At 38.4% G+C, this 16933-nt stretch overlaps 1 protein-coding gene across 3 annotated transcripts in view; it reads left to right on the top strand.

The window, feature by feature from the left end:
* The window catches only part of IPO8 (importin 8), a 65850-nt gene extending 58075 nt beyond the window's left edge, over positions 1–7775 (top strand). For all 3 annotated transcript variants that reach the window (XM_070371269.1, XM_070371268.1, XM_070371270.1), the window contains 3 exons: positions 1304–1507; positions 4590–4706; positions 5784–7775. In XM_070371269.1, the coding sequence (XP_070227370.1) occupies positions 1304–1507; positions 4590–4706; positions 5784–5881 (419 nt within the window). In that variant the 3' untranslated portion in view covers positions 5882–7775. The remainder of the gene's footprint in view (positions 1–1303; positions 1508–4589; positions 4707–5783) is intronic.
* The last annotated feature ends 9158 nt before the right edge of the window (positions 7776–16933 follow it).

The raw sequence follows: 16933 nt of genomic DNA, 5'->3' as shown, positions 1-16933 counted from the left end.
GGAAAAATGTGCATTCTACCATTTTGGGGATCTAATGTCCTGTAGATATCTGTTAAGTTCAAGTGGTCTGATGTTCATTTAGACACATTAGAAAAACCGCCAAACTACATTTCCACCTGTGTGTGTCTTTAATCCTGAAATTAGTTTCTTCAAGCAATCAGAATTCTTTTTTTCCAGTATGTTGCACTCTTTCTAATTTCTTACTTTGGTCTCTCTTGGCTTATAATTATTAAGACTTGAGGGAAGATTTTTTAGTAATATCCCAGACTTTCTTATTGAATTGCCTACTTAAGTGTATGACCATTAACCAACAAAGGTATCTCTTGCTGTCTTATTATTATCCTTTGTATATAGTTTTTAATTTTTTTTGTATGTGGTAAAAACTATGGTTTCTTGCCTTATCCCTAAAATTATTTTGCAGCTTAATACACGTGCTTCAATATGGTATGTTTTATAGAACTAGATTTAGATTAATAATGCCTGGTTTAAGTTTACTCCAGGTTTTTCCTCTTAGATTGATTTTTGCCCTGCATTTAGTATCTTCCAGTTATTTACAGTACTGGTCTGTCTGGAACAGACTGGCCCTGAAAATAGAAACTCAGTCTATGGAGATACACAGTTCAGCTGTCAACTTTTTAACCCATGTGTAGCTAATTATTTTTCTTTAATATTTCTAAACGTTTCTGTTTCTGTTAGCTGAAATGACCTCTTCATTTGAGCATTTCCAAGCAATTGGTAATTATTAATAGCTTAGTTGGAGAAGGAAATGGCAACCCACTCCACTGTTCTTGCCTGGAGAATCCCATGGATGGAGAAGCCTGGTGGGCTGCAGTCCATGGGGTCGCACTGAAGCGACTTAGCAGCAGCAGCAGCAGCAATATCTTAGTTAATTGTTAAGAGACTCACATTCTCAATGGGAGGTCACTGTTGTTTAAAACACATGCACTGAGTACACAATCATTTTATGTCTTTTTTTTTTTTACAAAAAGGTTAATTTGGGAATCTGTGGCTAAATAGTATTTTTATATTAATGGATATGAAGCAGCCATAGTAAAACAGTAATAACAGTTCATCTAGATCACAGATTTAGAGATAGTTAGAAATTGTTTTAAACGAGGAAGATAAAGTCATTTTCAATTTAGCAAGCTATAGTAAAGGTAAGGTTTATTTTTATAATTTTACATAAAATTATTTGATAGTTTTTCCATTTCTAGAATGTCACTTTATAATTTTTGTTTTCATTTGGATTTATCTTTTGTCCTTATGTGATTTGATTCCTTTTGAATAAATAATGGATTCACAGAAGAGATTTCAAGTGATGAAGAGGAGACTAATGTAACTGCTCAAGCAATGCAGTCAAATAATGGAAGAGGTGAAGATGAAGAGGAAGATGATGATGACTGGGATGAAGAAGTGTTGGAAGAAACTGCTCTTGAGGGATTCAGTACTCCGCTGGACCTTGACAATAGTGTGGATGAATATCAATTTTTTACACAAGCTTTGCTGAGTATGTTGTTACTCCCTGAATCATCAAATATGTTTTTCATTTCCATCTTTTAGAAGTTGTTTGGGGGTCTACCCCAAATTGGTTTAGGATTCCCTGTAAAAATTGTATTTATTTTTAATTATAGAAATCCCCAAACATACATAAAATGAGAGCAGATAGCATAATGTCAGGGTTAGGTTGCAGGATATCCTCATAATAGTGATTTAAGGCAAGAGTATCTGTATATATTGTTCATCCTCTAGGTATAAACAAAGATTTTTACAGAATGAAGTATCTCACATATTTTGCTTAAAAATTGTGGCCATAAACTTATCAGCAATTCATAATCCCCATGGGAAGGAATGGGGTCCATAAGAGAGTAAATTTTTAACTATATAAGCAATATACCAATTTTTTACAGCAAAGGATACTAGAAATACAGTTAAAGTACTCATAAAAGATTGGAAGAAAATACTGTCATGTAAGATCCACAGATTACAGAAACCTTCTATAAATGAATAAGACCAATAACCTTGTATAAGAATGAGATACATAAATAGAAAACTTATAGAATTAAAAATAAGTAATAAACCAATGAGAATATTTGGAAAATTATTATAAACAAGGTATAATGAAAAGAAATCCCACTATATGGGTTGCTTGATAGTTACATTGTATTTCTATGGCAGTATCATAATTTAGCTTATTTCCACTGATGGACATACAGGATATTTCCAGTTTTTTGTTTCTTTGCTGTTATAAAGAATATTAAATTGAACATCCTTGTTCAATTTGAACACCAACCCTAAAATATTGTTGTTAATACTAACAAGGTTCAGTTCAGTTCAGTTGCTCAGTCGTGTCCGACTCTTTATGACCCCATGAATTGCAGCACGCCAGGCCTCCCTGTCCGTCACCAACTCCTGGAGTTCACTCAGACTCACGTCCATCTAGTCAGTGATGCCATCTAGCCATCTCATCCTCTGTCGTCCCCTTCTCCTCCTGCCCCCAATCCTTCCCAGCATCAGAGTTTTTCCAATGAGTCAAATCTTCGCATGAGGTGGCCAAAGTACCGGAGTTTCAGCTTCAGCATCATTCCTTCCAAAGAAATCCCAGGGCTGATCTCCTTCAGAATGGACTGGTTGGATCTCCTTGCAGTCCAAGGGACTCTCAAGAGTCTTCTCCAACACCACAGTTCAAAAGCATCAATTCTTCGGTGCTCAGGCTTCTTCACAGTCCAACTCTCACGTCCATACATGATCACAGGAAAAACCATAGCCTTGACTAGACAGACCTTTGTTGGCAAAGTAATGTCTCTGCTTTTCAATATGCTATCTAGGTTGGTCATAACTTTCCTTCCAAGGAATAAGCATCTTTTAATTTCATGGCTGCAGTCACCATCTGCAGTGATTTTGCAGCCCCCAAAAATAAAGTCTGACACTGTTTCCACTGTTTCCCCATCTATTTCCCATGAAGTGATGGGACCGGATGCTATGATCTTCGTTTTCTGAATGTTGAGCTTTAAGCCAACTTTTTCACTCCTCACTTTCACCTTCATCAACAGGCTTTTGAGTTCCTCTTCACTTTCTGCCATAAGGGTGGTGTCATCTGCATATCTGAGGTTATTGATATTTCTCCCGGTAATCTTGGTACTAACAATGTAGTGGTAGCCTAATATACTGGCATTATGTAGTATGCCAATATATTGCTTATTACAAATACCATTAATGAGTCACCTCTATGTTTTATTGAAATTTAGCAGGAACAAGAGGTTGAGAGTCCAGGGAATGATATTCCAAAACATGAGGAAGATAAAGAGCATAAATGTGGAAATTGAAATGCAGAGGGTGTTCTCTAAGGCAGTTGCTACTGGACCTGGGTGTTCATCATAAGCAACAAAGAAGCTCTTTGGTCTTGGGTGGGATCTCAGGATATGTATTTTGAAAATGCTCCTCAGGAGACAGGCAACCAGCTTTGGCTCAGTCAGCACATAGGGACCACTGCTTAAGTCTCTGTGAAGTGGTAAAATTGTACCAAATTGTACCAGCCTTGGATTCTGGACTGAGGTTGTCTTTATCGCATTGCCGATTAGAGTGTTGTTGAATGTTTTTGTATAAAGAAGTGATCTTGGGGATGTGGTAGTTTCTTTCAGGGCTATTATCTATTGATAAGGTCCAAAAAGAACTGAAGTGGACTAGACTTGGGAACCAAGTGTTAGGAAATTGCTTTATGTAAGTAGGGCCCTCGAGAGAAAGGATGGCATTTGATGAAAAAAGCATATAGGTAAAAACCATCAAGAAAGCAGCACAGAATTGGATGTGGAAGAGGGTATGACAGTGGTTGACTAGGAGACTAAAAGAACTAGTGATGGAAATGGGGAGATCCAAGGAGAGTTTGAGAGGTAAAATGTTAAATTTGGTTATAGTTGTGCTGAGTTTCAGGTGACCTATCCAATGTAAAAGTCCAGGAAGTTTAGTGAACAGTTTTGCCTAAAGGTACAAATTTGAGGTTTTGGTGTAGATGCAGGTAGCATGTGGCATGTGCCGGCAGCATAATTCCTGAGGAAAATGATAACAAGTGAGTAAAGTGTTTCCCATGATCTGGATTTTAGGGAGCTTTCATAGTTAGTGAAACCCCAAGAAGAGGAGATGGCAAAGGAGGCAGAGAACTAGGCAAAGGAGAGATTTGTGGTGTTTCAACCCTTCCACAAGGGGCTTCCCTTGTGGCTCAGCTGGTAAAGAATCCACCTGCAATGCGAAGACCTGGGTTCAATCCTTGGGTTGGGAAGATCCCCTGGAGAAGGGAAAGGCTACCCACACCAGTATTCTGGCCTGGAGAATTATATATATAGTCCATGGGGTCGCAAAGAGTCAGGCACGACTGGCCGACTTTCACTTCACTTCAACCTTCCCTTGTAGCCCCACAGGTTGAGTACTAAAGTGAGTACTCAGGAGTCATTCTTTGTTGGAATAAGTTTTATCACCTATTGTCTGTTATCATTTCATTGTAATTTGGTTATATCATTAGTTATTATCTGAAATAATAATTGTCACTGGACTCCCTTATCATTCCTTCTTCCCTGAAACACTCCGCATTACAACAGCTGTGCAGAATCGGGATGCTGCGTGGTATCAACTGCTGATGGCGCCACTCAGTGAGGATCAGAGGAGGGCGCTGCAGGAGGTGTACACATTGGCCGAGCACCGGAGGACAGTGGCAGGTCAGCCAGCATGATTTTCTGATCGGAGCGCATGTGTCGGTAGTCAGCCTTTATTTTTACCAGCCTGGTGGCACCTAAATACTGTTCTAAAATTTGTTTTTAGAGGCCAACCTTTCAAGATAATAAGAAATTATCATTATTTTATGATCTTTTTAATCACTTATGATACTTTTGCAAAACACCCTGTGTTAACATCTGTCTTCAGTAGTGTTCTTATTCATGCCTTTATCCTATTTTGGAGCCAAAGGTAAGACATAAAGGTGGGATGAATCTTGCTAAAGGAGAGTTAACCAGCTGGGTCACCCACCTAACCATCTAAACAGTGAACCAGAGGCATTTTATGAGTTCTTATAAGGACCTTATATTTCTAGAAATGAAATACTCTCCATTTCTTTTTGTTGGGCTTTATGTAGAAGTTGGTGGTTCTTGTTGATTTTCAGTTTTTGAGCTAGAGAAATTATTTTATGCAGACATTATTATGGTCACTTCTGGAAAATTAATGGAAGATTTTGTAATTACAGAAGTATTTTAGTGGAAGACATTATGGAATAGGAATCTAGAGTTTAGAACCCAGGTTCTTCTGCATGGACTTTAGACTTCAGTCCTGCCTAGATTCTGTATCGCCTCTCCTGATGGGAGAAGTGAGTGTGCCCTTTTAGGAGTAGACACTATGGCTTTGAGCCTTGTTTTTATCTTGCTCAGTTTTAGCAAACAGTTTTTCCAAAATAGAGATTATAATTGCAGTCATTCCTCAGTATCTTCAGAGGGGATTGGTTCCTGGGCTCCCCTCAAATACCAAAATCCTAGGATGCTCAAGTTCCTTGTTAAAATGGTGTGGTGCAGTGGGCCCTCTATATCCTATGTGTCTGTGGGTTACACATCCCCAGATACCTGGACGATGGTACTTACTGACATGGGTTTGTTAAAGGCTAGTGTTCAATTGGGCAGAATAATTAATACCACGATTCACATTCCTTCACAGCGCTAACTCTAAAGAATCTGGCTCCTTTGAGGATATTTCCAACTTTGTCACCTTAGATACTTTTCTCTTTTCCCTGCTTTCTCTTCAAATTCTAGAGGCAAAGAAGAAGATTGAACAACAGGGAGGCTTTACCTTTGAAAACAAAGGAGTCCTCTCTGCATTTAATTTTGGGACTATGCCCACCAACAACTGAAAGAAGGAGCACCAACTGACCAAACGTCATTATTACATTGAACGTCAGCTGGAAGGAGAGGGTCAGTAGAGCTGGGAGGGGCTGCTGTTGGCGCCACCTGCTGTGCCAGTTACACTTGGCCTCTGGCAGCACCTTTCTCTGCCCCTGTGTCCCCTTTGATCTTTCTCACCCTGAAATATATATTTTAAGCAGCTACTGTAATGTATGAAATTAAAGAAAAACAAAATCATAGGACTGAAAAGGACAAAGCATATGCTCCAAAGGATGAATGACCAAGGTGGATTTAGAGGATTGGATGGAATTGCACGTCTCAGGTTTTGCCATGCAGAATCAATGGATTTATGCGAATAACAGTGCCTTCTGTTGTACATGAATTATCTGAAAAAAAATTTTTTTGGAGTGTGTTGCAATTTTTTTTAAAGCATAAAATTTATTTCTAGATAAATGTAAACCTTGGCTATATGTTGATTTATTCTGTATTTTACTATGTGAATTTCCTGTTAGACAGTTAGCTATGAGTCACTCTGGTTTCAAAATCATCACTGCTCCCCTTGATCCCCCTGCTGCTGGGGGCTTTCTTCAGGGGTTGTACAATATGCACTGGCTCTGGTTTTTCATAATGTGTTTTTTCCTAAGGATGTGGCTTTCCTAAGAAGTGTCTTATTCTCTCTTCTGTCATATTTTTCAGCCCTGAAAGGGGTAGTATTTCTTTTGAATCAATCTATATGAGTATTGATTTCATTCATAACCTGGTAAGTTCAGGACTCAAAAATTTCTTGGCAGCAAGTGGCAGGGACTCCTTAGTCACTGGAATTAACAATAAGTCCGAGTATTTTCTGAATCATGTACTTAATTATGCAGTTAATTGATAATTATGCTAAAGCACATTGAACTTCTAAGAGAAAGGTGCTGCATAAGCATGCTGTCTTTCTGGATGGGGGCTTGCATTGTCAATAACTTATCATTCCAGCTGTGTTGGACCTGGGTCCAGAACATTTTGTAACAGTATTTTTTATCTAGGAAAAAGACCCAAGTAAATCTAACTTCTTGCTTTCTCACACATCTGACTTTTCTCCTATCTAATCTGAACTGAATCTGTTTTTATTTTAGCTCAGTTTGGCTTCTATTTTTCAGGGGTTGGGATATTGGTCACTGCACTCTTACATTGTAATTATGCAAGATAGCCCAAGAGAAATATTACAGATAGAGGTTACAGCTGTTTTTCTGAACTGATTCAGTGCCAGAACATGGGTCATAGTGTTTTCATTCTGTAAAGTGAAAATGGATTTTCAGAACTTAATATATTTCTGGATATGATACAGCTGTCCTTTTTTATGAACTGTTTGCAGCTTATATTTTCCATCAGTGACTGGAGGAATTTCCTCCAGGTGCTTTCTAGATTACCATCCCTTGTTAATATGAACTGTTTTTAGAATTTTAGGTTATTTAAGTAGATTTTACAGAAGTAGCCCAAGAAGCCATGAGTTTCAGTTAAATGATCCCCTGCTTTCCTCTGCCCCACTCATCCCAAGGCATTGATAGTGTGCCAACTGGGAGTTAAAAGAGAAAGATGGCATTAGGGGAAATTGTTAACATCTTAAGCTTTGAAACTCTTCTTATTCTCCTTATGTCCCAAATGGTTTAATTTTAACATAATATGCCTTCACACTGGATTGTAAAAGGCATGTGATTTTATTTTTGTGATGTATTGTCTCCTGCAGTATTAAAGGGAAAGAAGTGTTAATGTGTATCATCCTATCTTGTTTTTGAAGCCAGGGTAGTTGTACAGTTTTGTTACCAGCAGTGCTAACCTGAATGTGATCTGATAACCTTGGAAATGCAGGAACTCATATGAATGTATAATAAAATGTGGGCTGATTCCCAGGATCCTGAACTCCTCTGTGTGAAATATTTTCTGAAACACCCATCAGGATGTTTTCCTGACTCCTGGGGACCTGAAGCAAGGTGGGCATAGGTTGGGGAGGATAAAAAGGGCTCATCAGAAACAGCTAAAGAGTGGGGAGTGTTTGGGGACAAGAGCCCATCTTATAAACCAAGGTGTCCAAATGAGAACTGCAGATGCTCTGAAAAAGCAAGCTCATTCAACCACATCAGGACCCTGAAGAAAAGGAAAAGTGGAGCCATTTTCTGATGTGTATGTGCATGCTAAGTCATGTCTGATTCTTTGCAACCCCATGGACTGTCGCCCAGGTTCCTCTGTCCATGGGATTTTTCAGGCAAGAATACTGGAGTGAGTTACCACTTCCTCCTGTAGGGGATCTTTCTGACTCAGGGATCAAACCCAAGTCTCTTGTGTCTCCTGCATTGGTAGGTGGATATTTTGCCACTGTGCCACCTGGGAAGCCCCAGTTTTTTGATGGGTGGCCATCAAATTAGGAGCAGTTGAAACAGTGGAATGGTAAGTGCTGGCCTTTTGATTCTCAAATATTTACCTAGCATGACAGTAAGCTTCTCCTCCCTACCTCTGATTTATGTTAAGACTGCACTGAACCAGTAAATTGTTCATCTGTGAAAATTACAAAGAAAGAAAATAAATTAGGTTATTTGTTTAATATAGTGAATTACAGTCCAGTTTTCTGTTCAACAGTGGAGGTTGAAAATTGCAATACATTTATGGAGGAAATCAAAGGAAATTTCTCCATGTGATCAGAGCCTGCCAGTTTTGTGTGTGTGTGTGTGTGCGTGCGTGCGCACATGTTTCATCTGTAAAAAAAAAAAAAAAATCAGTTCAGATAAGCCTTAAGTGGAAATCCATCCTGCTCCTGTTTCACTCTCTCCACTGAGATTAGTGTACAAGTGGGTTGGAAACATCTCAGGCAGTCCATTAGTGACTAAGACCACAAAGTCAGTGAATGAAAGGTTGGGCTGTATTTTTAAGAAGAAGCACAAACACCAGTGCAACCATGGCCAATTCTGTAGCCAGGAGAGAGATTGTGTATGCAGCAGTGGGTTGAGTGGCAGGAGAGTCTGGGGCAGACAGCAGTGCTGGCGGAGAGAAGAGGGCTGTGTTGTGAGAAGGTCTGCACGACTCTTCCATTAAGGGGGAAGGTGAGTGAAGGCCCATGCTCCCTACAGAGCACCTGAGAGGAAGTTCACCTTGGAGATCATCCAGTTTGAAAAAAAGATTCAAGCAGTACGTGGATATCTCTCAAGAGCTAAGAATCAGAGGCTTCACAGAGGGTCTGGAATATACCTGGAGCTAAGAGCAATTCAGGCAGGAGTGACCTTAGAGAGCGTGCGTGCTTAGTTGCTCAATTGTGTCCAACTCTTTGTGATCCCATGGACTGTAGCCCACCAGGCTCTCTGTCCATGGAATTTTGCAGGCAAGAATATTGGAGTGGGTTGCCACTTCCTACTCCAGGGATCTTCCTGACCTGGGGTTCTAACCTGCGTCTCTTGAGTCTCCTGCATTGGCAGGCGGATTCTTTACTAGCTGAGCCATTGGAGAAGTCCATCATTGGTACCAAGTCCCCACAAAGAAGACTAATAACTAGACTGGAGAATTCAGGGGGACTTGAAACATCCCACCTAGAATTGAATTATTTCTGTGCTTGGCTGCTGTGCAACAAATATTTATTTGTCATACCTCTCAGCTTCTTGGATCTTATTTCTTAGACCAGAGATTGAACCCAGGCCATGTCAGTGAAAGCACCATGTCCTAACCACTGGACCACCCAGTGAATTCTCAAGCAATTATTTAAAAAAGTTTAATAATTTGGTCTCCCCTTTAACCTAGTACTGTTTATGTGTTTACTCAATATTTATTTGGTGAAGTTGGGGAGAAATTTTTTATTAATAGATATTGTATACAAATATTTTCAAAATAAGAGACTTCTATACATTTATTACACACAGTTTTCCAAGCCAGGTAACCCAATACTGGTCATTCCCAATAACGAAAACTACAAACTCAATTTCTCAATTTTTAGCTTCCTGCAGCTGCTGATATAAGACAACCCTCAGCTAGGTGGTGCCAAAATTAGGGGCATTTTCCACATAAAACAATGTTTGACATCAGTAGATATCAGCAGGAAGTGTTTATCTTTTCTACTTTGGTGGGAACAAGAAAACTGGTTTTCATTTCACTAGTTGGTAAATGAGCTGTATTTGGAAACCGTCATCAGCTGGCGCCCTGTTTCCTGGGCGTCCCAGTGAGGTCAGCTCTCCCGACAGCGGGAGTTCCAGGACACACCCTCTGGCCAGCCCCTTCGTGGGGCTGTGGTTGGGCACTTTCACCAGAGATTTCCTGAGGCAGTGACAAGTTAAATAGGCAGATTGTTTACTCTCTCAACATGCCAGCATCTGACAGGCCTTCATTCTTTGCTTCCAATCAAGTTTTGATGAATATGGTACAACCCAGACTTTGGATCTAGAGAGCTGTGTGACTCCAGATGGAGTCTACTTGCTGTGGTAGCCAGCTTCCACGATGGCCCACAACGAGCTTTGATATCTCTTGGGTTGCTCCCTCTCAGATTGTTCCACAGTTAAGCTGTGAGAGCTATAGCATGTAGAAATTATGGTGTGTCACTTCCAAGATTAGATTATAAAAATACGTGACTTACGTCTTGGATGTGTTTCTCTCTCCCTCTCTCCATGTGCTCTGGTGGGAGCCATGTTGTGAGTGGCCCTATGGTGAGGACCATATGGTGAGGAGCTGAATGAAGCCTGCCAGGAGACACAGCATGATTTAGGAAATAGATCCTTCAAGCTTGTCAAGTCTTCAGCGATCACAGGCCTGGCTGACAGCTTGACTGTAATAACCTCATGAAGGACCCTAAATCATACGCATCCAACCAAGCCACTCCTAGATTCCTGATTCTCAGACACAGACAATAAATGACTGTTGATTTTAACTGTTTGGTGACATTTTGTTATGCTGCTATAAATAACTAATACACTGTTTACAAAAACTCTCCTATACTTTCTACTATGAATAAATAATACACCCTGGATTGCCAGGAAATAGAATGCTGACATCTGATATGAGGCAGCACTAGATATTTTCCAAGATTTCTCCCCACCCCAAGATTCTACAATAGTTTGGAGACTGACTATAATAACTGAATTTTCCTAAAATAATCTAGATTTTCTACTTTCAAACTGAACTGTATCTAAAAACAGATATGACAGAACCTGCAGATTAGATTCAGTTTACATCTTGTTTATGGATGTTAGGCGTTTGTTCTCAGGTATTATCATTTATTTTAATTTTTTGTCAGCTTTATTGTTTAACGTGAAACTTTCTATAAATAAAAAGGCATGGTGCTGTTTATAGGCTATGTTTTTATTGTCATGAAGTATCAGTTGAAACCATGACTGAATTAATTTTTTTGTGTGTTCAGACATTATCTTGAGTTATACTGACCCCGTGGGTCAGCTGTACAAACTCATGCAGTGCAGTTTGTCCGCAGATCACTTTTACATGCATGATGATCTTGCATTGCTGTAAAGCTACTTCTCAGTCCCTTTCAAAAAGATTCACAAGTTTGGACATGTGTCTCTGCCCTTGGGCTCTATTTTTACTGCATCCTGTTTATATTCAACTTGGAAATTTGATTTTCAGAGACATCTGTGTTTAGAATTGACTGTGGGGCTTAAACACTAGAACAGAATTGCTCTTGTAATATAATAACACAGGCATTTGCCTCCCTAGGTCTTTTGTTGAGCTGTCACTTGCTGATGGTTATTTGGTGACATTGTTATTTTATTCTGCCTTGTGGAGAACCGCTAAATTAGGGTAATGGATTATGCTGTCAATCAAGTTTGACAGACCCTCTATGAGAAATTGTAATGGAATGAAAGCAACATGGTCCAGTTGTTGTGTGATTAGCAATGTACCTTAATAACTGAAGTAGCCCTTCAGTTATTGAATGCTACAAAGAGCATTTCAGTATGGTGGATCTAGCTTCCCACTGCATGCTTCTATAAGATTGTATGTGTGGTACTCAAGGCAGTTTTTAACCTGTGACGCTTTCAAAACAAAGTTTAGACATGCTGTTTAAAAGCATTTGATTATATTTACATATATATATAGTGTGTGTGTGTGTGTGTATGTAAATGTCATTGGAGCGACATTTATGGCATAACAATGTATTGAGGAAAAACTTCCTCTGCTCTCTTAGGTTCAGTAACTGTGGTCTTGAGAATTAACCTAAGAAAAGAAAACAGAAAAAGTACAGTTTTTTATTCATTTTCATATTCATAAGATTTCACAGAAGCAAAACTCAAAGAAGCAGTTAGAAATTTAGAATAACTTCTAAAAGTCAACAAACAAGAATATGGGAGTGAGCTGGACCATACGGCCAGCTTCTGCTTTGCCCACGCACACTGGACAAGCAAGTGACAGGCCATCAGACCATCCGCCTTCAGCCCGGGGCCACCTTCATTCTCTATCACCAATACCAGGCAGAGAAAGGGTGACTTTTCTTGTTCCTAGAATTCTAAAAGCTATTTTTGCCCACACAAATTTCTTTCTTTTTCTTTTCTTTTTTGGGTCATGCTGAGTGGCTTGCAGAATCTCAGTTCCCCGACCAGGATTGAACCCAGGTCACGGCAGTGGGAGTCTGGAGTCCCAACCACTAGGCCACCAAAAAACCCTCCCCCCTCAACCAAACACATGCAAATTTCTTGATACTCTGTAAAACACTCTAGAATTCTTGATGCTTGGTACAGATTTTCTTGCCTTTAGAAAAAACATTTATGGGCCAACATTCTGTTTAATGGTCATTGACTCTACTTTTGGCATGCTTTTATGCCTCATCTTTCTCATTTATTTTCCCCTCTGGCTTCTAATTTTTCTTTAGATTCTTTTTCATTTCACTGTACTCTTGTCTGAAAATTTAGTTTGTATTGGGAAGCCTGGGAAGTCTATATGCCAAGTTCATTAAATACCTACTAGGGTTTTAGAGATGGAATGATTTTTCAGTCTGGTTCACACTGAATTTTTTTTTTTTTTTTTTTTTCGCCATGCCTCATGGTTTGGGATCTCAGTTCCCCTACCAGGGATTGAACCTGAGCCCCAGCAGTGAACCCAGGCCCCTCCCTCTTGGACCTCCCCCCTCTCCATCCCATCCATCTAAGTCATCATAGAGCACCGAGCTGAGCTCCCTGTGCTATGCAGCAGGTTCTCACTAGCTGTTTATTTTACAGAGGGTAGTGAAGTATATTTATGTCAAACCTAATTTCCTAATTCATCCTACCCTCCCCTTCCCCATCCTGTGTCCACATGTCCATGTTCTACATCTTCATTTCTATTCCTGCCCTGCAAATAGATTCATCTGTACCATTTTTCTAGATTCCACATATACGCATTAACATATGGTATTTGTTTTTCTTTTTCTGACTTCACTCTGTATGATTCTAGGTTCATCCACATTGCTACAAATGATCCAATTTCATTTCTTTTTTTATGGCCGAGTAATAGTCCATCATATATATGTACCACATCTTCGTTACCCATTCAAGTAGATGCTTCTTTAAGAAGAAAAAACAAGATGAAATTTTGAAAGTAGTTGCCTGAGAAACTGGTGGAGATGGCCATTACTGTGATTTTTGATTAGGTTTTTATGTTCCTAAACCTCTATCATCTCTTTTTAAGAATATAATCCGCCCTCCTCCACCCCACCCCCCACCTTATGCTAAGCTATGTAGAGAGAAAGGAATTTGGAAGGGCAAAGTGAGCCTTGTACCTGAGGCAGGGGGTAGTTAAAATTGCAAGAACTCTAGGTAATTGGTATGTTACAGGATGACAGCTGGGAGATTGGGATGAGGGAAATTGACTGTTTCCTCTGCCCTTAGTTCTAAAATGCACTTAGGGAAAACTCTATAGATCCTTTCCTTACCAAGCTCCTCTATTTGTTTCTCTTGATAATTAGTCATATTTTTTGCATATCTTTGCATGCTGAGAAATTCTTATTTAATACTGGAAACTTAAAACAAAAAAGGCTTGGGACTTCCCTGGTGGTCTAGTGGTTAAGACTCCACAGGGGGCATGCGTTTCATTCCTGATCAGGGAACTAAAATCCTGCAAGGCCAAAAATAAAAGGCTCCACATGATGATGTCTTTCCACGGAGAAAGTTCAAAAATTTCCCTAAGAAAACAGAGTTGGAAGAAGGGAAACATTTTAATACTCTCAGCGACTGGGCTGTTATGAGGTTAGATTGCAGTTCTGGTAAGATTCAGTCTACTCTTTGTCCCTTGTACCTAGGGCTTGCTCTTCAGGATTTCAGTTAAGAGACTAGTAGGTCTGGATCTCCTTAGCTCTGAGAACTATGGGAATTTCTGCCCTGCTTTTCACTGGTTTTCAGAAATGCTCTTTAATCTCCCATTATGCACATCTTTGGAATTAGCTAAATGCCTTGATGTCGGAGACTAGGTCTCAGATCTCCAGCTTTGGCATTTCAGTCCTGAATGCCCACACAAAGCTCTGTGAGTTTCTTTTGTCTTCCCAGAAGAGACCTGTCTGGACCAAGCTCAGATCCTCAGTCTTCAGCCTATGCCCAGAATTGACAGATACGTCCTGGAAAAGTCAACTGCCGGTTCTCAACAGCTTTACAGAAGGTTCTGTCTGTTAGTCTCTGGAATTTTAGTCCCTCTGTTACTGTTTGCTTTTGTATCTCTCTGTTACCTTAAAAAATTTTAAAGGTTTAAAAAGTTTATCTGGGTTTTGTAGTTCTCAGTAGGAGCATTTTCCTGCCATGAATTCCGTCATATCCAGATGCAGAAATATGCCTTTTATTTTTTGTCCGTTTGATCTGATGTGAACTGAGAGAAATGAAGTAGCCTTCCACTGCTGTTTCCATCTGTTTCTCTTTGTGCTTGCAATAGTTTCTGTTTTTATCAACATTGTTGCTACATAGTTTAGTTTAGTACAGAGGTATTCATAGCTGTTACATTTTCATTTTGGTTTGTGTGCTCTGACACTGTGAAGTGCCTTTATTATTGCTTTTTGGCTTGATTTCTACCTTCTCTAATATTTTATTACACTAGCCACTTTCTTTTTGTTTTGCTTTTTCTGGTATTTTTTGTTGTTGTTCATCTTTTTAGCTTTTCTGAATAATTTTGTTTTCATTGTTATTCTGTATTATAGCCTAGGAATTGGGTTTGTGACCTAGATCTGTGAATCAATCTGAAAATCAATCTTTTTCTTTTATAAGCTAAATTAAACCTACACATATTGGTATGATTAATTTTAGACCTATGATATGTGTAACATTTTAAAAGTCTCTTCTTTGCAGCCTCTTTCTTTCTGATAGTGGCTACATAATTATATCTTTATTTAATACTTTTATTCTCTTTTTTCTTTATAATAATATGTAAAATTTTCCTAACATAAGCAGCATCATCCTGTCCTCTCCATCCCACAGTTCTGATAAATAATGCTATCTTTCTTAGTATTGACTTTTGTACTGTCAAATATGTTTTACTTCAAAAACTTGAATTTTCAACTTTAAATATCTCTTGGTTTCTTGGTATTATAGATGAAGCAATCAATGAGTTTATTCTTTTTTCTGCTTTCCCTCTTTCCATTTAAAAAAATTGTTTTTAAGTTGTCAGGTCATATACCACATATATTCTATTCTGCCACTCTATTTTCCCCCCTTTTAAATTTTATATCTGTTGGTAGATATATTTACTGCCATTGAGAAGTCTTTTAACTGAGGCTTCCTCAGTCATCCCTTGGCTGATTACAGTTTTTCCTCTAGTAGTTTCCTTGGGAGGAATATACACGAACATTATTCCCTGAATTCTGGAATGTTCAAGGCAATTTGATAGTATTAACCATTGGAATGAATGTGACTAAAAGCTCTGTTTCTGGCAAGAATATAAATTGGTACAACCACTGGAAAGCAGGTTTGCAACAACTTATCAAGTTAAACACTCACTACTCTATGACTCAGAAATTTCATGTCTACTCAGGGACAACTCATACACAGGTTTTCAGAAGTCACATAGAGGGCTGTTCATAACAAGATTCTTTATAACAGTAAAAAATTAAATGACCACCGAAAAGCAAATGATAAGTAAATCAAGGTGTATTTGTCAAATTTTATACATCAGTCAAAATGAAAAATCTATAGTCACATTCAACAGTATAGACAAAATCTTAGCAATGTGCTATATTTTACTAATTCTCATCCTTGTCATTTTAACACTTGTAAAATTGTGATATATATTACAATTAATGGTACGTCATTGTTTAATTAGAGGATATTATCTTTTCTTATTATATAAAATAACACTGTATCTTACATTTCATGGGAACTTGTATTCAAGGACATATGGTAATAATATGTGACATAATGAAGTGTCAGAAGATTACATTCAATATGGTGCCCTTTGTGTAAGGTTGAAACAACTAAAACTAAGCAATTTTATTTATGAACATGTATGTGTGACAATACTATGTGTGTCCAAGGGGGTATTAAAAAAATTCAGGATGGTGATTCCTTCTGGTGGGGGAAGTCAAATTGATGAGATATGAAAGAAAGGTAGATGAAAGTTACTGTTTGAGTTCTCATGTTGGTTTCATGGATATTTAGATTATTATTTAACATTTCTTATTTTAATAATAACATAAATTATCATAAATCAAATAAATATATATATAATACATAAATGACATGTATGGACTAAGAGTGAAAATATGCTTTGAGCCAAGAATTCTGACTAGTTTTATACACCCTGAGGTTGAAACTTTATATTAGAAGTAAAATTTGGCTGGTTCATACTGACCTTGAGTTTAAGTGTTAAAACTACCTTCTGACATTGAAAGTTATTTTTGAGTAATCTGACATCTACCATCATCCTTATTTTCTTTTTCTTTTTCATAAATGATATCATCTTTTTGCTTGGATTTCCAAATGATTTTCTGACTCTTAAAAGACAGTGGATTTACTAAGATATGTCTGTTTTGTTGGAGGTGGATTAAGTTTTCCTAATATACAGTGTGCTTTTTCAATAGGTAGGCTTAGATCATGTATTCCAGAAATACTTTCTATAGTTATATTTTCAAATATGCATTCTGTTCT

The sequence above is a fragment of the Bos mutus genome, chromosome 5, assembly GCF_027580195.1.
Source record: "Bos mutus isolate GX-2022 chromosome 5, NWIPB_WYAK_1.1, whole genome shotgun sequence".
Classification (NCBI taxonomy): domain Eukaryota; kingdom Metazoa; phylum Chordata; class Mammalia; order Artiodactyla; family Bovidae; genus Bos; species Bos mutus.
Note: the sequence above shows the minus strand (reverse complement) of the source record. Positions and strands in the feature narration are given on the sequence as shown.